Source organism: Ambystoma mexicanum, chromosome 8 (genome assembly GCF_040938575.1).
Source record: "Ambystoma mexicanum isolate Mex_15411 chromosome 8, UKY_AmexF1_1, whole genome shotgun sequence".
NCBI lineage: Eukaryota > Metazoa > Chordata > Amphibia > Caudata > Ambystomatidae > Ambystoma > Ambystoma mexicanum.
In genome coordinates, this window is record NC_090929.1 from 813,555,465 (window position 1) to 813,580,286 (window position 24,822).

Consider the following 24,822-nt stretch of genomic DNA (forward strand, 5'->3'; position numbering starts at 1 on the left):
TGAGCTATCTGGGTGTCCATCTCAGGTATTCTCAGAAGAATAGTCATGGCTGGGCACCTGGATTGTAAAGTGGAACACAATACAACGATATGTATGTATAGATACATGCATCCAATGTATACATATATACAGAATGGTTGTGTTGAGCTATCCCTTGATAGTGCGCCGAAAAATAATGGAATGGCAAGTAGTGATGATTAATCAATTCCTGTTTATTTTTGTGATGTTAGAGCCTTTGTGGATGACACGTGTTTCGGCAGAGCTGCCTTTATCGAATCCAGGCTATATAGATAGCTCATAAGTCACTGCATAATGCATAAAGGTGCTGAAGTTCACAGGGATGAATCCCTCCTGATACAAAGAAGTCCTCCGTATGTACGAGTGTCCTATATACAGCCATAAAACCTGAATCTAGTTTAAAGTGTGCAAGGTCATTTTGTTATTTACAGACAAACTGTATACTGTAGGCTCGTTTATTCTTTAGCAAAGGATTGCATTATTTCTTCATTGCTCCCACAGAGTTTTACTGATAATAGTTGGATTAAAGCTCTCCGCCCCCGCTTGCAGACTGGGTTTACCAGTTCAACCCCCTGTCAGAGCTAAGACCACTGTCAATTTACTGCAAACGTGTTGTACATAGTTACATTATATTTTGCTACTGTTAAAGTTGATATAAGAAAGGAAATAAAAAAAGGTTTTTTAACCAGTATTCATTGTTAAGGGTGTTTGTGAGTAACAAAATTGCTGTGTCATGTTCAAGGGTTGCTTGGAAAGCCCTTATTGTTCTAAGTGGAGGCACGCCCTATATATATCCTGGGGATTCAGGTGATATAGGGCCTCATTCTAACCTTGCGGGTCCAGAAACAACAGTGCCAGTAATCTTACCTATGGGACTCTGCAAGACTGGGGAACAACAAATTACTGGTGCCTACTTTCCAGCCACCGTGGTTGTAATACCCCGGTATTACCGCCAAGTTAGGCGCAGTAACTATTTTCAGGTCCGGCGGCTACCTGCCAGTTTTACCAGCACGGTTACCGCCGGACCCGTAATGAGACCCGTAATGAGGCTCTATGTCTAGGAAATTAAAATCAGGGCTACTTTACAGAAGAATTGTAAGAGATTAATGGTTTCAGAATTGAAGCTTTTGATCTTACACTATGTTCATTGCATTACATTGAACATATTGAGGGATATAAATTCCAAGTGTGTGCGAAGTGTTCATACTTAACCATTAAACACAGTCCAACATTTAGTATTCCCTTTGCATCACATGAAACGTAGGCACACAACAGACCCAGCAGACATATTTTACAGTAGAAACAGAATCTCCCCCTTCCTGACAGTGCCATTGCCTAATTTTAACAAGAGAAATCAATAAACAAAACAATCAGATTTACAATATACATGCATAATGTCACAGTAAGTTGTTTAGGTAGGGTGACAATAACAACTTATAGTACACACCCTAACATGATTGTCCATGTAGCTACTGTTAAGTAAGACATTGTTAAATTCCACTCAGTTAATTCAACAAAACAATCAAAAGACACAATAGCCACGCTGCATCTGTGTATGCTGGGTATACAAAGATTTAATACAGTCATTTTTTGTCTTCACAGAAAATTGGTGTAACATTGGACATCAAAGGTATTTTCTCGGGAGCAAGTTTTTAGTTACAAAAATATCCACATCATGTTTACAAGTCTTTGATTTATTTAGACCTACGTTGAGTGCTGTTAGCAAGACACAAAGCCCACATTCCACATTTAAATGAATACTAGTCAGTCATCAAGCATCTGTATATCTGACCTCACCATGCTTCATGACCCGCACTGAGGGATAACACTTTTTTTTTTTTAGCCTATACCCAATAACGAGAACACTGAAAAACAACATACATTTCTCTGCAAAATATCTGTTTTTTTTTTACCTGCAGATGATTTTACGCATTTACTAACCTAATCTCCACAATGGACGAGTGTCAGTATATTTGACACACTGTCGAGAACGTTCAGAGCTCAGTGTGTGGCTGATTATTTGTTTCCAAGTATTGTACGTCATACCGAATTACTGAACTAAAAAAACAAATGACAGTTAAATCCCTGGGAATACTTTTTCAATGTCCAAGCCCCTTTTAAAGTTGAAAATAATAACAAACATGTACATTAGTAAAATACCAAACACACCTAGGCAGAAACGTCAAGCAGTCCGTTGTGAGTTGTGAGGTTGATTTCTAGGTTGGTCTAGTGAGACTGAGTCTTATGCAACGATAAAGAAAATGTGTGAAACACTTTCATTGAAGCTTAGTGACTTTTGTGATCCAAGGTGTGAACTTGCTAACTTTTGTGTAAACTCCTGGAAAGTCTTTTCTCCCACAACCATAACCCCAAGAAGTGATGCCCAGAACAACCCATTGGCCATTTGACATCTGACACATTAGAGGACCACCACTGTCTCCCTGGCAACTGTCAACTTGCTTGTCTTCAGAAATATTGCCTGCGCAGATCATACGGTTGGTAAATTTCTCTCCATATCTGGATTTGCATACTTTTGTCGGAAGAAGAGGTACAGCACCTTGGAGCAATGTTCGTGAATAGGTTTTCCCTAAAACAGAAATAAACACAAGAAAAATCTGTTATGGCATATACAAGACATATGGATTCTTCTATGCAAATAAATATAAACACGAGCCTGCCTTTTTTGCCACTACTATGCAATAAAAAGGGAAATTGTAAGTTGATTGATGCACATTAATGAGAATAGTTCTCTCATCATTTTGGTAATTTATCAACCTTCCAGAGATACATCCTCTTTTGAAGAACAATTCATTATCCTACTTAACAGCATCACCAAAGCCAATTCTCCAGTGATGGTCCTAGGAGACTTTAATCTCTGGGCGAGCAAGCAAGTAGCCTCCCTCCTCTCCGCGGTGAATGCAATCACATTCTCAAATGGAGTCACTGCTCCTACTCATAGAGAGGGACATATACTTGACTGGGTTCTGTCACATCACATACCGGTCACAAATATCTCAGTAAGACAATGTCCATCGTCCGATGACTCTATGCTGAATATTACAATCCGCCAGCAAGTACCACCGCCGAGAACTGGCCCCGGACCAAAACAGTTTAAAATGACCAGAAACATCAAAAACATCACTCCACAAAAGCTTTCAGCTGAACTTGCATCCAGGTTATCCCCCCTGGAACCTTTTGACAATGCTGGTGATCTAGCACTTCACTTTACCTTCACCATCAATTGCAGCATTGAAGCCCTTGCTCCCAAAAAACGCAAACTAGTGAAAACCAACTCAAGCAAAACCTCTTGGTTTAACAAGACGATTCTGTCACTCTGGCAATTGAAAATTAATGCAGAAAGAGAGTATCAGAAGCACCCTTATCCTCATGCTGTCACTGTATAAACAAACAGTAAACACCCTCACGCTTGCTATCATTGAGGCAAAATCCCAGCTCCTCAAAACAAACAGTCACTTGTTCCCTTTGATTTCAGACACTATACTGAAGCTCAAATACACAAGATTGTGGCTGGAATGAATCTAAACTTGTGTCTTGGTGGCAGCTGCCCTTCCAACATCTTTAAGGATTGCATGGACATCCTGGCCCCCTGGGTTACCAAACATATTAATCTTTCATTCACGGAAGGCAATGTGCACGGTTTACTTAAGGAGGTAAGGATCACTTCTTTATTCAAGAAAACCAATCTGGATCCCTCTATAGCTAAACACTATCGACCTATAACTAATGTCCCTTTTTTATTGAAGATCATGGATCGCATTGCTTATATCCAACTCCAGGAATTTATTGAAAGTAACAACATCCTCAATCCATGGAAATCAGGCTTCAGATCCAGGCATGGCACAGAGATCGCCATGCTGGATCTGAAATCCAACCTTGCCAGTATTGTGCACAAAGATAAGCTGGCCCTTCTCATGTTACTAGATTTTTCCACGAACTTCCACCTGGTCGACCACTCACTGTTGGTGGCCGGGTAAGAGGGTTAGATGCATTGTTCGATCTCTGCCACACTCTTGATATAATCTTTCCTGGGTCCCAGGAATGCCAGGGTGGCAATGGATGGTGCCAATTCAGCTCTGATAACTGTTACCTGTGGGGTCCCTCAGGTGTCCAATATCTCCCCCACACTGTTTAACATCTACACTATGTCCCTCCTTGCTCTCCTGGATGACCTGGGTGTCTAGTACACTAATTATGCAGATAACACTCAGGTTATCCTGGAACTGTCTGGCAGCTACACTCAGGACACTCTGGCCATCAACTCAATTTATGAGTCCATCCAGGAATGGATGGCAACCAACTCCCTGGCATTGAACACCGATAAAACCAAGCTACTGATTTTTTCCTCGGGACAAAGACTCAAGAAACGTGGCTCTGAATATGAGAGCTTTATCCTTTTGTGCAGTAATATCAGTCTAGCAAAGATAATTCTGCTCAGTCAATTCCTTAGGTACAGGTGACCAAGACTACACCAACAAAGTCCAATACTTCACAGACAAAATCCTCCAAAGAGGATATGGACCAGACTCTGTAAAACAGTATGCTCTGAAAGCAACAAATGTGCCCAGAATCGATGCATTGATACCAAAAGAAAGACAGCAGGCAGACAATTTGGTGTATGTTACCACTTATTCTCACCAAAGCACCCAGATCAAGAAAATTGTGAAAAAGCATTGGAACACCTTGTTACTTGATCCTACATTAGCTGAACTATTTCCCCCTCCACCACTCTTTGTGTAAAGCAAAAGTAGATCCATCAGGGACAATTTGATTAGAGCAGACTTCGCAGCAAACATGGCCAAACAACCCTATTACATTGGGATACAAAGGGACTCTTTCCTGTAATAACTGCAACAATTTAATAAAGGGTCATTGCATCACCCACTTACACATGGGCTACAAAATTAAGCTTCGTCAATCATCCACTTGTGATATGAAAAATATAATCTATGGCATCAAATGCCCTTGTTGGCTCTTTTACATCGGGATGACCACAAGAAAAGCTAAGACCTGGTGGTCCGAACACAAGTCTAACATTCAAATAAAGGCTGAAAGATCTCCAGTGGCCCAACATTTCACCAAAGGGTCACACTCGATTGCACAAATCAAGTTAATTAAACTTGAGCATGTACTTTCACCAAGAAGGAGGTAATCTCACAAAACTATTACTTCAACGTGAACTATTTTGGATTGACCGGCTAGACTCGATGTCACCTAGAGGGATGAATGTAGACTGCATGAGTTGCCATTTATAACTGGGTTCAAGAGCACTTAAACTCTCGCACCCACGGATACATTATTGTTCACCACTTGGTTCGATTTAAATTCCATGGATGCACCTATCCCCTGTCTAAGAAACCCCCAAAGGGATAAACGCTGATTGCACTTCTCTGTCTATCATTTAATTCCTTCTTCATTTATATTTCACAATATACCGTTACTTAAACTGCACGGTATGTATACAGATCTTAATGTGATGTCTTCCCATTTTTCGGAACTTGCAACAATGTATTACAATAGATCACACCAGTCCAAGATGGCGCTCCTTTTTTGCGGTACCGTAATTGCCGCCTTCCCCATTCCCATTGAGCCCTATGGGGCAAAAATGGGAATGGGGAAGGGCCATGGAGAAAGGGGGAATTACCACCCTGCCAACCTTGGAATGTGGTGGTAATTCCCCCTTTCTCCATGGCGGACTCCGGCATGGACCATGGTGCTAATAGCACCATGGTTTAGCGCCGGAGTCCTAATGAGGCATATAGACAAATAGTCAAATTACAGTTACATTTGTAGAAGAAGACGTAAAGCCCATTCGGGCAAGAATACAGTTGTTACAGAGATGGGCATACAGTCGAAATACAGTTACATTTGTTGAGGAAATGTAAGGTATAACTCCTAAATCTCTGTTAGTTCTTACTGATTAGCCAAGAAATGGAGTTTCTCCTGAAGTTAGTGAAGAGCTGGGTTGTTTTGATGGCAGGTGGGAGAGTATACATTACACTAATAGGAACCGAGAAGGGGCTCTCATACCTGAGTATACCCTTGTCAATTATGTTCACACATTTGGAAACTCATGCCGGTCTGTTGATCTGCATAATTTTTTATGGTTTTGTATTTTTCCTTTTCAAGGTTGCCCTCCTTTTGGGGGGTTCTATGTTTTAAAACTGCTTCATAGATGAAAAAAAAACATTTTTATTCCATTTCTCTATCCACAGGATTTAAAAAGATCCCTTTTAAGTTTGGTTTCTTTGGAATCAAAAACTGTGTCCTGTGTTTTTGTTTCTCAGAACGCAGTGTTGGGTAAAGCCATGGTGTTCAATTCGGCTCTCCTGTATTCTCAGAACCAGCCTTCCTCATATTTTTATGGAGACTTTGTTCAGAACGAGGTTGTCCTCCTGTTCAGGAGGATCCTACCCCAAAGCTTCCACTGAGTTTCCAGAATTTTAGTCACTCGTCTGGTAGGTTTGGGAAAGAAAAAAGCCTACCGGTTTCAGTGGTATTACCAGAATGCAACCACTTTCATCATGGCTAAACAGACACTCTTTTCATGATGTGTCTATTGCAAGGTTTATTGATTTTGTTTGGATTGAAACAGGAGACCAGATAGTAAGACACAAGGGGCCTCATTACACGGTAGGTGGTAAGGGATTACCGGCACCGGTAAGGGCACCTGTGCCGGTAATCCCTTACCACCCTACTACGAGGTCCCTTAGCGGGTCCCTCCCCTAACACCTGGTTTTACCAGGCGTTATGGAAGGGTCCCGCTAAAGGACTTCGGAGCTAATAACGGTACCGCAAATTGCGGTACCGTTATTAGCTCCTTCCCCATTCCCATTGAGCCCTATGGGGGCTCAAATGGGAATGGGGAATGGTTCCCGGAATGGGGACTTACCGGGTCCTCCAGGGTCGGAATGACCCGGTAAGTCCCTATTCCGGGAACACGGACCCGGAATGCGGTAAGGGGGTAGCCATGGCGCTTATAGCGCCATGGCTACCGCCCACCGTGTAATGAGCCCCATGGTTTTCAGCTCAATCTTTTCCTTTATAGAGAGCCATTTGTGTTGTCTTCTTATTGCAGAGATGTGCTCTCTCCTTGGCATATTTAGCACGGCTCTGAATGCATTATTCTGCATTTTATAAACTTACTAGCATCCAGATAAAGTCTGTTACAATAGTCCAGTTTGGACAATATGAGTGCTCTAGCTAGAATGATGCAACTTTCTGTTGAGAGCAGTGGTCTACAAGCCCTTATTAGTTTACCCGTACAGGTGGTAGCTCAGGCAGTCATGTTAACTTGTTTGTGTAAATTAGATATAGCGTCCAGGTAAAAACCAAGTGTTTTTACTTCTTTTGCCACTGGGATGTTATTCCCATCTATATTGAATGAGGCATAATTGGGGCTAATCTTTTTCAGGTTGGCTGAAGAACCTACCAGCAAGAGTTCTGTTTTATCATCATTCAGGCAGATGCCATGGGTGGCCATCCATGGCTGAATGATTAGATACATTTCGTTCACAAGCCATACATTAGAATCATAGACACCTATTAAAGGGAGGAGGATCTGGGTGTCATCTGCATAATTCATGTAGGTGACAACCAGACAGTCCAGATCATCAAATAGCGGCTTTGTGGAGATATTATACAGGGTAGGGGACACACACGAACCCTGAGGCACTCCACAGGTGATAGGTATGGGGTCAGCTCCTGCAGACGGTGAGAAGACTTGCATGGTCCTGTTGTTTAGGAATGATTTGATCCATGTGATTGCCGTCTGGGAGAAATGGGCTGCCGTGGCGAGGTGATTACAGAGAACTCTGTGGTCGACCAGGTCGAAAGCGGCTGATAGGTCTAAAAGGAGTAGAATTGCACGTTTTCCTTTGTTTTTAAGTTCATCAATCTGTTTTTTTAAGTCAATCAGGGCCTTTTCAGTCTCATGTTGAGGTCTAAAGCCAGATTGTTGAATCCCCAGAAGCTGATTAGCCTCTAAGTATTCTTGGATTTGTAAGTATGCAACCCTATTCAGGATCTTCAGCAGAAACTGGACTGTGGTGATTGGCCTGTAATTTGTAGGAATGGTGGCATCTAAAGAATGTTTTTTAAGTAGTGGAAGTACCCAAGATTCCTTCAAGTTACTAGGTACAATACCTGTGGAGAAAGAGGCATTGGGCCTCATTACGACCCTGGCGCTAATGGGTTAACGGTGCCGTAAAAGGCTGCGGCTTCGTTAACCCATTAGTGCCTGATTGCGAGGTCCCTTTGCGGGACCCAATCTTAACGGCTGGTCTACACCAGCCGTTAAAGTAGGGACCCGCAAAGGGACCTTGGTGCTAAGTACGGTACCGCAATTTGCAGTACCGTAGTTAGCACTTTCTCCATTCCCATTGAGCCCTATGGGGCAAAAATGGGAATGGGGAAGGGCCATGGAGGAAGGGGGAATTACCGCCCCGCCAACCTTGTAATGGGGTGGTAATTCCCCCTTTCTCCGTGGCGGAGTCGGAAAGTTACCGGCATGGACCATGGTGCTATTAGCACCATGGTTTTCCGCCTGGGTCGTAATGAGGCCCATTGATTAACTTGGTTATGAAAGGGGCCAAGTCTCTAGCGGCATCTTTGATAATCTGTGCCGGACAGCTATCTCCTTGGCACCTAGATGGTTTCAGGGAGGCAATGATTTTTTTGTACCTCTGGTACAGAGACTTTTGAGAATTTGAATCCTTGGGAAGGTTTAATAAGAGGCTCTTGAGGCACGTGAGTCGAGGCTAGGTTGGTTAGGTTACCCTGTTTGTCTGCTATTTTCATTTGCAAGGTAGCGATTTTTTTTTTGGTGAGAGCATTCTGAATGTTCGTACACCAGAGTTTGTCTTTTGGGCATGAGTCAGTAGGAAGGTTAAGCGTCTCCCTTTTTCTCAAGATGATTAAGAGCTCTTTAGTGCTGGAGCTGGCATGGTTAATTCTGTTATTATAGGTATCGCGTTTGGTGCAGATAATCTCTTCTTTGTATTTGGCAGAAAGAAAGGTTGGCCAAGTTGGTTTTGTTCTCTATGGATGGGGTATGTTTCCATAGGGTTTTGAGTTTTCTTTTTTCGGATCGTAAGGTTTTTAACTCGGGTGTGAACCAGGAGTTCAAGTGGGCTCTTGGTTTGCCTTTACGCATTTTGAGGGGGCGACCATGTCTAAGGCTTTGGTCATTGTGGAGTTGTAGGCGTCCACTAGTAAGCTAGGGTCGGTAAATTCTGAAGAGAGTTTAGGGTAGGGATCACAAGTGGCATAATAGCATCTGCAGTAATGTTTTGTTTGTTTCTTGTTAGGCACAGCAGTGCTGTAGGGTTAGATTTGTTTGGTGGATTGTTCATGGCAAACTCAAACGAGAGAAGTTGGTGATCGGTTCATGGTTGCAGTAGGATATTGGTAACTGCATTGTTACAGTTTAGGTCTGCTACCCAATCAAGGGTCCTCCCTTTCACATGAGTAGGCTTGGTCATTTTGTGCATGAAGCCATGTTCAGTAAAGGTGTTAGCTAATGATAATGCTTGATGGTCATTAGGGTCATTAAAACCTAAATGTAATCATGGTATTTGGAGTAGGTTTATTGTAATTGTCTTTAAGCAAAGGCTGGATGTAAGTTTGTAGTCTGGATCGAAGTCTGTAGTTTCTGTCATTAATATGGCACAGGAAATTAGTAAGTGCTGCCATGGTGTGAACTGTGGTGCGCTCATTAGCAGGTAGAACTAACGTGAAGGCGTTAGATGTAGAGGTCTTGTTAGGGCCTATGGGGTAAGGACATAGCTTAGGTAGGAATGAAGTAGGCCTGATTGAAGCATTAAGTAGGTCGAGGTTTAGTGATGGTAGAAAGGGAAAGGCTCTAATCACAGAAGCATGGACATTAGTTGTAAACATATTTAAGCAAGGGTAGTACCCACTCGTATGGTGTGGTGGTAGAGTGTGCCGGTAGGCAGCCCTGGTAAGAACTAACACTAATAACAGTAGTGGAATTGAGGTGTACATGTTGTGCACTGTTAGACTATCGTAGTATCTATATTAGCTAACGTAGGTGTAGATACCATGTGGAGGAGGAGGGTGTGGTGGTTATGGCTAACATTGTTGAAGAAAAGCAGTGGATAGGGTAGGCTATATGCGGCGTGACTAACAGTATAATTAGGCACAAGCAGTTCAGGTAGACATTGAGAAGTAGAAAATTGCAAAAAATTATGTACGGTTGTCATTCATCAAGCAATAGATATATAGCCATTAGGTACTGAGGTAGCGATGAAATACAGGACTGAACATACAATCTACTTGGCAGTAATCTATTTGAGTAGCAAGTAAGCAGATCCAATCGCGTGGTACAAATGTAAAACTTCAGAGTATTGTAAAGCATGGCACATTGCTGGTTGATATAGATCAGGCAATTGAGGTCAGGTTATACATTGGTGATCATTAGTTAGGAGCAAGCATAAGTTAGCAAAGCTTTCAGAAATAGAGGTAGGCATTCATCAGGTATGAAGTGATCATCTGGCACGTAGCATTAGAGGCTCATACACTACGGCGCTCACAGGTAATTGTGTGTGCAAGCAGTAGTACATAGCCGTTGATGTTGTGAAACGTTTAGGAGAGTTTATTGGCCGCAAGCGTTACCTTGCGACTGGGGTATGGCTGTAAAATGGACAAACCAAATGGGTGGCTGCTACTAGATATGGAGAGTTAGTAGACCTTCTTTAAATTCCAAAGAAGAATTAGGGTTATTACTTGTAGAAATCAACTCAACACTTGACGGATACAAGAAGGAAATTGAATCCAAAAAGATGCGAAAATTCAGACGCGACACCTTAGATTACAAATTGGATATAGTGTACACATAGAAAGAGTACTACCATCAAAAAGATCAAACAAGAACAGGAAGAGTTCATTTTCCCAAAAGCAAAAGAATTCCCAATCAAACAAGAACAGGAAGAGTTCATTTTCCCAAAAGCAAAAGAATTCCCAATCTGGAAATGTCATCCTCAGACGCATCCAGTGATGAAACTGAAGTACCGATCTTAGATCAAGTACCTAACATTGTCTCAGACTGTCAGGTCGCAACTACATCCAAGAATTCAACTCCTGCCCCGGTCACTTTTTTAGACCACGTCAGACAAGAAGAGGCCAAAAGAAAAAATCCTACTCGCAAAGTAAATCTACCACCCAAGAAGACCTAGTTATCAATATTTCGAGTCACTCCCTTAACAAATTTGAACATGCTACACTACAGAAAGACATCTCTTTTGTAACACACTACAGTAGCTCTCTCTCCTCAAAGACAAAATCTGTTTCTTTAAATGAACTCGCAAAATGAAAATTCAAAAATTGTTCTTCGATTCAGACAACTGGTCTAATCCCAACAGTGGTGAATCAGAATACTTTGAAATCAAACCTAAAAGCACCTTCATTCCACCAATTCAGAAATCCATTTTAGACTCTTTTCAAAAACAAGTTCTGAATGATTTCCAAATCTCGCTCTAATTTCACCCACAGGGAACAATTAGTACTAGATTGCCTTTGGAAGGATCCTGAAGTTACCATAAAACCTGCCAACAAAGGTGATGCTCTAGTTCTTACGGACACCACTAAGTTCAAAATTGAAATCGAACAACAATTATCTGATTAGGACACATACCTTGAGGTCTTCAATGATCCCACTGAATCGGTACACAACATTATTCTATCTGTTCTAGAAGAAGCAGTGAAGACCTCATTACCCATCGGACTAAACTATTTCTTACAAACGTACTTCCCGCCTGTGATCTACACTCTTTCTAACGTTCACATGAACCTTGAGAATCCCCCGGGTGGACCAATTATAGCTGCGAATAACAGTCTTTTGGAATCCCTAGCACAGTACATTGATAGAGCAATCCAACCGCTAACAAGGGGATTTAAAACCTGTATTAAGAATAATAATGATGTCTTGATAAAATTACGTGACATTCCATTTGACGAAAACATCAATTACCTCTTCACCATGGATGTTGACAGCCTTTATACTAACATTACACACCATGGTGGCCTCGAGGCCATGATATGGCTTCTATTAAACATGGAAGAGACTTGTAAAGCTGATCAGTTCATCCTAAAACTACTAAAGATTGTATTGAACAATCATTTTTTCCTGTTCGAAAACAAATATTTTGTTCAAATCTCAGGAACCTCCATGGGGGCTGACATGGCACCCAGTTATGCCAAAACGTACATGGCATATCTAGAAGAATGCAACATCTTACATAATGCAAAATGGAAAAAAACATCTAAAATTCCTGGTAAGGTACATAGACAACTTATTTGGAATTTGAGAAGGTTCCTGAGAAGATTTAGATGACTTCTTTATATGTATGGACTCAATGGCTCCCAGAATTAAATTCACTTCCAAAGTCAGTCAGTCCTCAATTGAATTCCTCGATGTAAAAATCTACCTAAAATCGGGGAAATTGCAAACCACCATCTGCACTAAAACCACTGATAGGAATAGCCCATTATACGGCACAAGCTTCCATCCGAAGAAGACCTTCTCGAGCATTTTGCTCAGTCAATTCCTTAGATACAGGTGGATAATTTCAGATGACCAAGACTAGACCCACCAAGTCCAATCCCTCACAGACAAATCCCTCCAAAGAGGATATGATCCACACTCTGTAAAACAGTGTGCTGCGAAAGCAACAAATGTGCCCAGAATCGATGCATTGATACCAAAAGAAAGACAGCAGTCAGAACATTTGGTGTATGTTACCGCTTATTCTCACCAAAGCACCCAGATCAAGAAAATTGTGAAAAAGCATTGGAACACCTTGTTACTTGATCCTACATTAGCTGAACTATTTCCCGCTCCACCACTCTTTGCGTACAGCAAAAGTAGATAATCTGGACCAAGCTGATTAAAGCAGACTGCACAGCAAAGAGGTCCAAATACCCCAATTACAAAGGGACTGTAATAACTGCAACAACTGCAACAATTTAATGAAGGGTAATTACATCACCCACCCACACATGGGCTACACAATTAAGCTTTGTCACTTATCCACTTGTGATACGAAAAACATAATCTATGGCATCAAATGCCCTTATGGGCTCTTTTAAGTCGGCATGACCATAAGAAATCTAAGACCCGGTGGTCCGAACACAAGTCTAACATTCTATCAAAGCCTGAAAGATCTCCAATGGCCCAACATTTCACCAAAGAGTCACATTCGATTGCACAAATCAAGTTCATTATACTTGAATATGTACATTCACCAAGGGAATCTCACAAAACATTTACTTCAACATGAACTATTTTGGATTGACTGGCTAGACTCGATGTCACTGAGAGGGATGAATGTAAACTGGGACAAGATTTGCCATTTATAACTCGGTTCAAGAGCACCTCTGCTCTCGTGACCACTGATACATTGTTGTTCACCACTTGGTTCGATTTAAATTCCAGGGATGCACCTATCCCCTGCCTAAGAAACGCCCCCAAAGGGATAAACACTGATTGCTAAAGAAATTTGCACCCATGACTGTATTTACAACCAAGTCGATTTGTTGCAGCCCTCTATCATTTTATTCCTTCTTCATTTGTATTTCAAAATATACTGTTACTTAAACTGCACGGTATGTATACAGATCTTAATGTGATGTCTTCCTGTTTTTATGAACTTGCAACAATGTGTTACAATAGATCACGCTAGTCCAAGATGGTGCTACTTTTCACTCCTCACAAAGGAGAGCTTAAATATTACTCACGCAAGTGTAGCGTTTTCTGTGTCAACCACTCCAGCTGAATTCAGCACTGTGGATTTCTTGAACGCCACTGCCGCCCGCGGCTTGCAAGTAAGCAGCTATGCTGCACTTATAATTTATAATTTCTTAGACCATATGGTCTGTATCCACTGACATCCACCTCTTGACCACCAGGTCTCGCCGATGTAATTCGTTCCATTGATCATTACGGACAATTCATCACGTAGACTGCGTTAAACTCGTAAAGTCTTCACCCATGAGCCGTCTGCTTTCCCGGCACCTTATGGTGAGCACAGCACTCTCCGCTGATGTATATCGCACTATGACAAAACTGTAATCTATGGGCGTATACAAAACATTCATACAGCTAATTCCCTCGCGCTCTGCGTTTTGCAGATGATGTTAACTAGCCCTTCCTTTATCTATGGGCCTCCCTGAAAGGCTGTAATTTCCGAATTACTGCACAAAGTCATCATCGAGGCCGACTTGTTCACTCATGTTGGTGAGTATATCTACGTTTTTATCAACTACACATATGACCGTGGCGTGGGACCCAGCGCTTTTATAGAGCGACTGCTCCCACATGCGGTCACATAAACTCTGGCTACATACTTTCTCGTCTATCTCTCCTTTAGAATTCCTGTATAGATCCATGCTTTTTTCCTCCATGGTTGGCATATCTAATTGAACACTTACCTCGACAATTGGGCAACAATTGTGGAGCACAAGTCAGTTATCTAACAGCTAAACTATAAGATAGAGTTTCTCAAATGACATCCTACTGGATATAAAGACTTACATGTACGTTATTTATCAATCTATTACACAAATCTTTCTACGTTCTGTACCTGATGAAGGGCAACGCCCAAAATGCATAGTACGCATAAGGAACAACACCGCAACCTACAGACTCGTGCCAGTGTTTATGCTCCTTACATGAGACCGTAGATTTTCAATCTCTGAAATACTGATCTCTTCCAAAAAACTGTTAATTTAACATACTAATTTCTATTTTTTTGTCAAGCCTGTAAATACCTATTACTTTTTTGTGAGTTTCCGCACTGCTTAGTTAGCACTGTATGAATTGATTTGACATTTGTGATTTATGAATTTGTAACTAACATTTTACATATCTATAAATGTTTTGATTAAATTGTTTTTTTGATTGTGCTTCCAATACTCCATCATCTTTATTTAATATTTTGCTGATCAATATCAGACCACAGCGTGCCCTGTTGTTGTCCCCCATTCATTGGGCAGACCTTCTCCCTTTCAAGCTTTATCATTTTGTGCAGTAATATCAGTGTAGCCAAGACTCTTAACGTTATCGTGGATGCTGAGCTCACCATGAAGCCTCAGGTTCCTCGTATTCAGGCCTCTTGTGGTTACATTATCAAACTCCTTAATTACATTTGCCCCTACATATCTCTCAGCAACAGATCTTTGCTGGCTACTTCCCTGGTGAACTCACGCCTAGACTATTGTAATAGTCTGCTGCTAGGCACATCGATAACTAACATCAAGGCACTTAAATACAAACTGGTGCCGTTCGGGCTGTCCATGGGTTGTCCAGGTGAGATCATGTCACAGAGGCCAGGAGGGAACTTCACTGGCTGCCCCTGACTGTGTCACGCACAAACTCCTTTCTCTTACTTATAGGTGTCGAAACAATGAGGCAACACAGTATCTGGCAGCTTGTCTCTTAGCTTCCCAGCCAAGCTGGAATCCACGATCCCATGAGTCATACAAGCTTCTGCAACCCAGGTTCATGCTTATTAGTCTTGGTGGAACCATGTTTGATGTCCAAGCCCCCTCAGTATGGAATAATCTTTCGCTGGACCTAAGGCTAGCAAACTCTCTCGTGGAATTCAGGAAATTGACCAAGTCCCACATGTTTAATATTAAACCAGATTAAATATTCCATTATCCCCTTTTGCTTCCAATTCTGAAAGCCGCAAATGCAGCTTTGTTGTCTGTCTTGTACTTGTTTTTCATGCGCCCCGAGGCCCATGGGAGAGAGGCGCATTACAAAAATGTAAATAAATAAATATTGTACTCAAACTACTAATTCATTTTAATGTGAAGCCACAAAGAAATGGAAGGTCATATTTTTGTTATGTTTTTAGGCCTATATGCCTGCGCCATGGTTGACTTTATACAATAACGTTGCCCTGACATTGGGCTCAGTTTTTAGGTTGGTGATGGGTGTATAATGTAAGTCTCATGTCGACACAGTTTTACTTCCATAGAATAGTGAACAAAATATTTGTTCACATGCAAGTTACATTTTGTCTGGAAGCCACAAGGGGGCACAGGCAACATAGCTGCCTAAGTGCCATGCTCCGATCCCTGCCCTGGTGATTAGTGGTGTTTTTGCAGAGTTGTGGCAATCAGGATTCCTGGAAGAAGGGTCCCTGGGTGGGGGAAGCTGTGCAGCCCAGGAAGATCTGAAGCTACGAGGCCGGTGCCCCGCAAGAGGCAAGGGTGAGATAAGAAGCGTCTGCTGGAGGCCCGTGACAAGTGCTGTCAGAGGCGTTGCGGGACCTACATAACTGGCATCCTGCAGCCACGCATCCATGTAGATGCAGTGGTCCTTGCAGGAGAAGTAGCCGAGGGCCCCCTTCAGTGGGGAGGGTGGGCTGCTGGTGCCAGGCGGAGGGCCCGAGTCTTGGCCCCGACCGCACAGGGAATTGGGGACATAGGCGCTGCAGCATTGGCTTAGCTGCGCAAGGGAGCTGGAGTAAAGCCGCCGAGCCCTTAAATGGAGGGGCCAGTGGCGGAGTGTAGTAAAATGCTTATAATGAAGACAGGAGTCTCTGGGCTTGTAACGTTGCATTTATTTTCCCATAGGTTTCATGCAGAATGCACGCAACACACGTGCCGCGATAACAGGGCCAACGGGCCTAGGATGGCTGGGAGGATGTGGCCTTAAAGTCAGTGTCCAAGATTAATGAGGAGCGGGCCCCGTAACAGGAGGGCTCGGCAGGACGCACCTTATCGCGTCCTCCGCTCGTCCCGTAGTGCGCGCGGAGCGCGCGGGGGCGGAGCTTGGGTCCGCCGCGAGATCTCGCGAGAGCGCGGGCTCTCGCGATATCTCTACACGGAGGGTGCTGCCGGAGCCCTCGTGATGCGGTAGAGCTTCCCAACCCGTTACGAGGACCCAGAGCGGATGCTGGAGATCCGCGCAGATCAGGAGCTACTGCAGAGGACCCCGTTTGAGACCTCGGGTGGGATGGGAGCCACAACAGAGAAAGCAGCTTGCAGGAGGACTATTGAAGGCTGCTAACCAGCGGCACCCCAGATCGGTGGTTGTACGGTGAAACAGGAGCCTGACAGCAGAGGACCTATGGCAAGTGAATGCAGGGAAAACTGTGGATGGTTAATGTGCAGCTGTAGAGGCACCTAAGGGATTGGAGGAGTTGACGCATTGGTGCCTACAAGTGGAGAGGGCAGCACAGCTGCTGACGAAGCTGGGTTTCTGGAAGGGCAGGCCCCTGGAAAACAGCCCGCCCGTGGATATATCTGGCTGCCATCGCTGGGTGCTCCAGGCGACAGGGGGATGCTGGGAGGTCTGTTGGAAAGACGTCCCAGCGCACCTGTTGGTAGCAGTGAGTGGACAGAAAAGTACCCCCTGGCGGAGCAGCAAGAGGCCCGAGATCTGTGGTGGGGCCTGAAAGTGAAAGAGGCACTGCTGTAGCGACTGATAAGGGGGCTCAAGTTGGTAGTGTGCAGCAGGTGACCCCTGGACCAGCGATATAGTGAGGCGCCCCTGTGAAGTGGGGAGAGGTGAAATAAACAAGTCGGCGAAGGTAGCAGAAGGAGAGGGACAGGCCTTGGGGGGTCCATCGGGGGGACAGCCCCGCAGAGGAAGGTAGAGGCAGAAGAGCCCTTCCTGACTTGGATCAACCTGCCAGGCCCCTGAAAGAGTTGTGTACTGGAAGGGGCAAAGAAGGATCTGGGCGGACTCGTGGGTGACTAGCCCCAGGAGCTGAAGAGGAAGAAAATAGGTTGATGAGCTTGAAGGGAGCCCTAGCACAATAATAATAATAATATTTTACCATTTATATAGCACTACGAACCCTCAGGTATCTGAGTTCTGCTTATTATTACCCACAGTGTGGTATTCATTTATCGACCTCGGAAGGATGAAAGGCTGAGTTTGGCCGTGCCAGGGTTCAAAGCTGCGTCAGAAGGCTCTGCACTTCAAAGCGAGCACTCTACTCATTGTGCTATCGGACCAGCTATATCACTATCAAGACTGTGAAGAGATGCCGAAGGCCAAGGGAGAAGGGGGACCCCACCCATGCTCTGCAGAGACAATTAAAAACAACATACAGGCCATCCTGGAGGAGATAAGGGGATGCAGACTTATATGGGGCGAAGATGGCAGACCTCTCCGCAAGGGGGGGTCACCCTGGAGGACAGAGTGGAAGGAGTGGAGGCTAATCAGGTCTTAAGGGGGATCTTAGAAGAGCAAACAGAGTGAGGTATGCCAGGGAAACAAAGGTAGCAATAAATAAGGCGTTTATTTATTAATCTGGATCCAGCGCCCTGCACTGCCGCTCATACTCTGATCTAAGTCTCCCTCTCCTCCAACTCTCACCATGGAACCTCTTTCAAACCTAAACATTCCTAACCTCGCAGCAGGCAGGGACGCCGTAGCTAGGAAACAACATCAACAAAGTGAAGGTGGAATACTACATCACCTCCCCCTTTTTAATTTTTAAAGAAAATGATACAGAACCAATTAACAATAAAGTACTACAACTGCACCATCTCCCCTTTTATGAAAGAAAAAAAAATAATTTGCACAACATATCATGCAACATTTCAACAAAATTTGCAGGTGGAATAAGAAAGCAGCAAAAAAAAAAATACACAACCAAATATGCAAGAATGGAAATTGTATGTCTCTATTTCTCCATGACATACTCTCTAGACCAGAACGGTCCCTTCTTTCTCTAGAGTTGTGCGAAATCTCACATTCAACAACACTTCTTCTTCCATCACTTGTGCTAGCATTTCCTCTCTGAAGTATACCGTCTTCCCCAGAATCATCTTCCTGATGATTACCTCCCAAAGCTCGGTTGCCAGCTATGGTGTCGCAGTTCTCTCTCACACGTACCTCTTCCTCCACATCTCAGGATCTAACGTCAGACTCCACATTCAAATTCTCCTCACTACCACTCTGAAATCCTACATCATTTCTCATCCATTCACTAAATCCTTGGTCCTTTCTAAGATGACTCCCTCTACCATGCTCCAACTCCCAATTCCATTTGCTTACTCTGTCAATATTCCATACTGACCCACCACTTATTCTTATAGCTTTACCGAGAACTTGTAAAACTTTAACCGGTTTGCTGTATTTGGAATCACCCTTTCTAACACTGTGACCTAGTTTTATCCTTACCATTTCACCTGGTGAAATTTCAACCTTGCGCTTGTATCCCATTGACATCTTATTCTTGACTTCATGGCATTTATTATTTCTCACTTCCCTGGGTCCTGATGCTCTTTTGCAATTTACCCACTCTGGAGTGAGCAGAGTGTTGGGAGCTCTGCCCCTCATCATTTCAAAAGGAGATAACTCCAAACCCCTTTTGACTGACATTCTCACACTCCACAGTCTTTCCATGAGTGCTTCATCCACAGGCATGTTGTTTCTCAACGCCAACTCCACTGTCTCCACCACCATCCTGTTACACCTCTCAACTAAACCGTTGGTCTGGGGTGGTACAAAGCAGAATACTTCCAATCAATCCCAGATGTCGAGGCAAACTCTCTAATTTCCTTGCTTTTAAATTGAACACCATTGTCACTGAGAATGGTTTTGGGAAAACCCTCTCTCCTGAAAATTGCTTTAAGAAATTTGATAATTTCTCCCGAATCAACTTTTTTGACAGCTTTCAATTCCACCCAACTTGAGTAATAATCAATCATAACTATCAAAAACCTTTTCTCTCCTATTAGTCTTGCAAATGGTCCAAAAAATGTCAATACCTAACTTCATCCAGGGAGCCTCTCCTTTATCTATGACAACAGGCTCTGGGCCTCATTACACGGTAGGCGCTAAAAAAGGGGATTTACCGGCATGGCGCTATTAGCGTGTCCGCCCTCACAGGAGACCGCCAATAGCGCACCATTACGAGTAAGCGGACACGCGCATAGGGCCATGCCGGTAAATGACCCTACCGCCATGGCGCAAAAGCACCTTACCGTGCCCGCCCAAAGTGCTGATAGCCCCTCCGCCCTCACTGTACATGCTATTTGCGGTCACCGCTATTAGCGATGACCGCTATTAGCGGTGACCGCTAATAGCATCGACCGTTAAATAGCGGAAGCGGAAATAGCGTCATCGCACCGGAACGGGAAAGAGCACGGCGGCCATCTTTAAAAACACAATCCATTGCCATCCTCTGCCCCCTGGACCATATTGGAGTAGTGAGCTGTGTGAAATCGACCGTGACACCTGCATCATGCCCAAGGCCCTGAAGAAAACATGTGACAGGCAGCGGAAGGAAAAGTACACCAACGAGGAACTGGTCATGTTGACGCAGACCCTTGCAGAGCATGCAGAGGTCGTCTTTGCAAATGATATGCGCCGTGCCACCTTGCTCAAGAAGAACGCCATCTGGGAGGAGGTGGCGTCAAAGTCAGTGCCGTGGGCACCAGCACGCGCACTGTGCGTGAATGCAGGAAGAGGTGGGACGACCTCAGGCTGCGGGTGAGGGGCATCCTGGCGGAGAACCACCGCATTGCCACTGCTGGCGGAGATGGCTCCCCAATACGCCTGAAGGAATGGGAGGAGACATGCGCCAACATGATAGCCACCGAGAGCATTGAGGGAGTGGGCAGCATGGAGGTCGGCGTGGCTACCACTTCTGATGCAGGTGAGTGTACACATGACAGGATGCGGTGTGAATGCACAGTCACCCCCATATGTGAGCCCAGACCCCACTCATGCATGGACACACATCCACACATGCACCCATCCATCACCATGTCAGTGTCAGACCCAAACACACACACATGCACACATCACCAGAGACAAGTCCCAAACTCAAACATGCATGGATGAGGCACTGAACTGGCACATCACCTGCATCCATAACTGCTAAGTCCCAATGTCCACAACTGCATGAACCCTGTGATTTACATTGAGTATATTGAAACGCAACCAATGCCATCCCCCTTCTCGTCCCTGACAGGCTCACATACAGATGGGGAGGATGCTGCTGATGCATCAAAGGCACCACCTACATCAAAGAGGCCAAGGGCACAGGAGCCAGAGGAAACCCCTGCAACATCGAGGGGTAAGGGTGGAAGGCCACACCTGAAGAGTGGCAGCCTACGTCACAGTGCCACTGCCAGGGCAGCAGTAGCTGCACCACCAACTGTGGGCCCACCACCGGAGGCAAACCCACTGGCAACAATGCCAGACACCCAGGGCCCACCATCAGCTGCGGCAAGCTCTGCTGGTGAGGCAGCCGCCACTGGCCCCCAGTCCGATCCAGAGGACACCCTACTCCAGCAAATGGAGATGCACACCCCAAGCCCCCCAGGAAGCCCAGAGCCCATGGCATCCCAGACCCCTGGTTCTGATGGGACTTACGAGGACACCAACCCTGCAATAATGTCACCCATGCTACCATCACCAGTTGCATTGGAGCCATCTGTGGGCACGGCATCCAATGCACGGTCACCCGGCACTGATCAGCAATTCACCGCCATCCTGCAGCGCCAACAGGAGCTGACCGTGCTGGTTGGGCAGCATGTCGCTGAGGCAGCAAATCTCACCGAGAAGATAGTCCAGACGGCGAGGCACTCCACTGAGCGCATGGACGCCAACACGGACAGGATATGCAATGAAATTGCAAGTCTTATGGAGGTGCTTGTCCGCATGGCAGACACAATGGACCGCCACTTTCACCCACAAGGCCAGTCTGCCCCATCCTCGACTTCCGGGTCGACTCAAACAAGCCCCCTCAGGCGCTCGATGAGAACCACCAGGCGCACGTCTGGCAACCCTCAAGACCCTTCCAAGGACAATTGCAATTAGGGGGCTAATGGGGATACCCCGGTGTGCATTGGCCATGGCAGAAATTGCAGAGACATGAGGGACTGTTGTGGGGGGTGGTGGGAAGGGTGTTATGGGTCTGTTGGGGGGGGAAGGGTGTTATGGGTCTGTTGGGGGGGGGAGGGTGCTATGGGTCTGTTGGGGGGGAAGGGTGTTGGGATGTTGTGGGGGGGTGGGAAGGGTGTTATGGGTCTGTTGGGGGGGAAGGGTGGTGGGATGTTTTTGGGCTTGCACTACTACACCTTCATGTCACTCAATACACTGGTTTCTGAACAAAACACAGGCTTGGACATCTTCATTGTGTGTGTGTACTTTATTGGCAACAGGGTTCATTGCGTGCTTCAAAACATACACCAGTGCATTACCCCCCATATCCATGTGACAGTACGGAAACATGTTCCTCAGAATATTTGGTGGATCAGATGCCGTCTCACAGCACGTCCCTCCTGGCCATCCCCTCTTGCAACACCCGCATCCCCTTCACCTCCGTCCTCATCACCATCATCATCCTCATCAGGTACTTCTATTTCTACGTAAGGGGGCAGTGGCACATTCCTTCTGATACACATATTGTGCAGCATGACACATGCCATGGTGATCTTGGACACCTTCTCATGTCCATACAGGAGAGCACCACCAGACCTGCTAATGCACCTGAAACGTGACTTCAATAGTCCAAAAGTCTGCTCGATCACGATGCGGGTACGGGTATGTGCACGATTGTATTCCTCCTCGTGCCTGTTCTGTGGGTTCCGTACAGGTGTGAGGAGCCAGGGCTTCAGGGGATAGCCCGCATCACCTGTATGGGGGAATGAACGGGGTCCTGTTACTGTTCACCTCAAAATCGGCCTGTTCACATCACACAAATTGACATTGCATTGTGATTCAGGTACTAAATTGACAGCATTCATGCAGATGGTCTGTGTGACAGCAACGTGCAAGGGGGAGGTCGACCCTGCAAGTAGAAATGCCACATTCATGCCTCCAACAGTAATTGACATGTCATGGGTGAGGCCAGGTCTTAGGTGTCCCTGGCCCATACAAATTAGGTGACACACTGCTAGTGTACTGACATTCTGACACTGATGTTGCCATGCTGTGAAGCATCACTTCAGTGGTGCCATAGGTGTGTGGTTCAGTGCTATGTCTAGGGGTGATCCCTTTGCATGCATTCAAGGGCGCGTTGCTGGATTGATGTTGTGCTGCACTGATTCTGTATTACGGTCTTGACACCATGTTGCAGGTTTGTGTAATATGTGGCGTGGCATGATGTGCAATGTGGATGGATGTGTGATATTTTGCAACCTGCATTGTTCTCAATGTTCTGCACCTTCGAATTGCATGTGGGTTCCTCTCAAGTACATCGTGGCCTTCCCTGAAGGACATTGGCGTACATCTGTATGTCCATTTCCCCTACGGACGCCAGTCAACACCCAGTTGGAGTATGTATCTCTCCCCCCCCCATTCCCCCCATTCACACCCAGTTAATGCATGTATCTCTCCCCCCCCATTCACACCCAGTTGGAGCATGTATCTCCCCCCCCATTCCCCCCATTCACACCCAGTTGGAGTGTGTATCTCTCCCCCCTCCCATTCCCCCCATTCACACCCAGTTGGAGTATGTATCTCCCCCCCCCCAAATCACGCAGCCATGTGCTTGCCCTGCTACTCACCAAGTAGCCACGAACGTTGTCCGGTGTGTCGCTCCATGTAGCGTGGGATAGTTGAGTTCCGCAGAACCATGGAATCATGTGTTGATCCTGGGAATCTGGCACAGCAATGTGTGATTATCTTGTTGGCGTCACATACAATTTGGACATTGATAGAGTGGAATTGCTTCCTGTTTCGGTACACTACTTCATTGTGATGTGAGACCACCAATTCCACATGGGTACAGTCGATGGCCCCGATGCAACTTGGAATGCCTGCCAGTGAATAGAAGCCAACTTTTGTGTTTGCAATCTCCTGGGCAGTCTGTGGCATGGATATGTGTTCAGATGCATGCTTCAGGAGTGCATCGAGTACCTGGTTCAGCGTGCGTGAGAATACTGGTTGTGAGATGCCATGCATCTGTCCCACTGTATGCTGATAGGTGCCTGTGGCCAGGAAGTGGAGCACACTCACCACCTTCAGTAGCGGGGGGATGGCAGTTCTGATGTCTATGAGGCTCACAATGTCGTTGTGGATCATGTCCACGATGCTGGTGATGGTAGCCCTGTCCAGACGGTACAGGGTGTGTATCTGCTCAGGGGTCAGGTTGAATGGACTGGCTCTGATCCTGGGTATTGGTGGGTGCCTCTGTGGTATGATTAGGTGCCGTTGTGGTGCCTGCTGTGCCTGTCTTGCCCTCCTCCTCCTCCTCCTGCGTCTCCTTTGTGCTGCCTGTTGTTGTAGCAGCTGCGCTGCAATGAGGTCCTCCAGGCCATGTAATGCTGCCAGTATTGGAACCATCTTGGTGTGGGGAGGGGTGTGGGAAGGGGTGTGGTGTGCTCCTTTTGAGCTGCCACAGTCTCCATTGCCTTCACCTGTGCTGATTTGGTGCACCTGTGGCAGGTGGGAACACTGCTCATTTCCCTTAACGGGTGGTCCGCGATGCCGGTATTTGCACCATGGCGGTAAAGGGTTTGGGGGGATTTACCATGCCGCTATTAGCATGTGCACTGGCCTTGTGATGCTGTGCTAATAGCGGCATGGCGTAATTAACGGGATGGAGGGTCGCGCGCACGCGGACTGCCCGCTATTAGTGGCACCGTAATTAGCGGTGCCGCTAATAGCGGTGTGCCGGGTCGTGATCCACATGGGGATTTAACGTTACCGGTAATACATTACCGGTAACGTTAAATCCCTACCGCCCTCCATGTAATGAGGCCCTCTGACTTGAAACTTTTACAACTTGTATCACTGTTCTGGCAAGGCCAGCAGTTTCTAACAAACCTCTCAATCAAAAGATCCAT

General features: G+C 45.4%; 1 protein-coding gene across 2 annotated transcripts in view; it reads right to left on the minus strand.

Annotated features, from left to right (window-relative positions):
* Window positions 1-207: 207 nt before the first annotated feature.
* The window catches only part of LOC138472476 (neurotrypsin-like), a 1,741,737-nt gene continuing 1,717,122 nt past the window's right edge, over window positions 208-24,822 (minus strand). The window contains exon 15 of one of the 2 annotated variants that reach the window (XM_069610681.1): window positions 208-2,605. In XM_069610681.1, the coding sequence (XP_069466782.1) occupies window positions 2,295-2,605 (311 nt within the window). In that variant the 3' untranslated portion in view covers window positions 208-2,294. The remainder of the gene's footprint in view (window positions 2,606-24,822) is intronic. The other variant, XM_069610682.1, reaches the window with a different exon arrangement.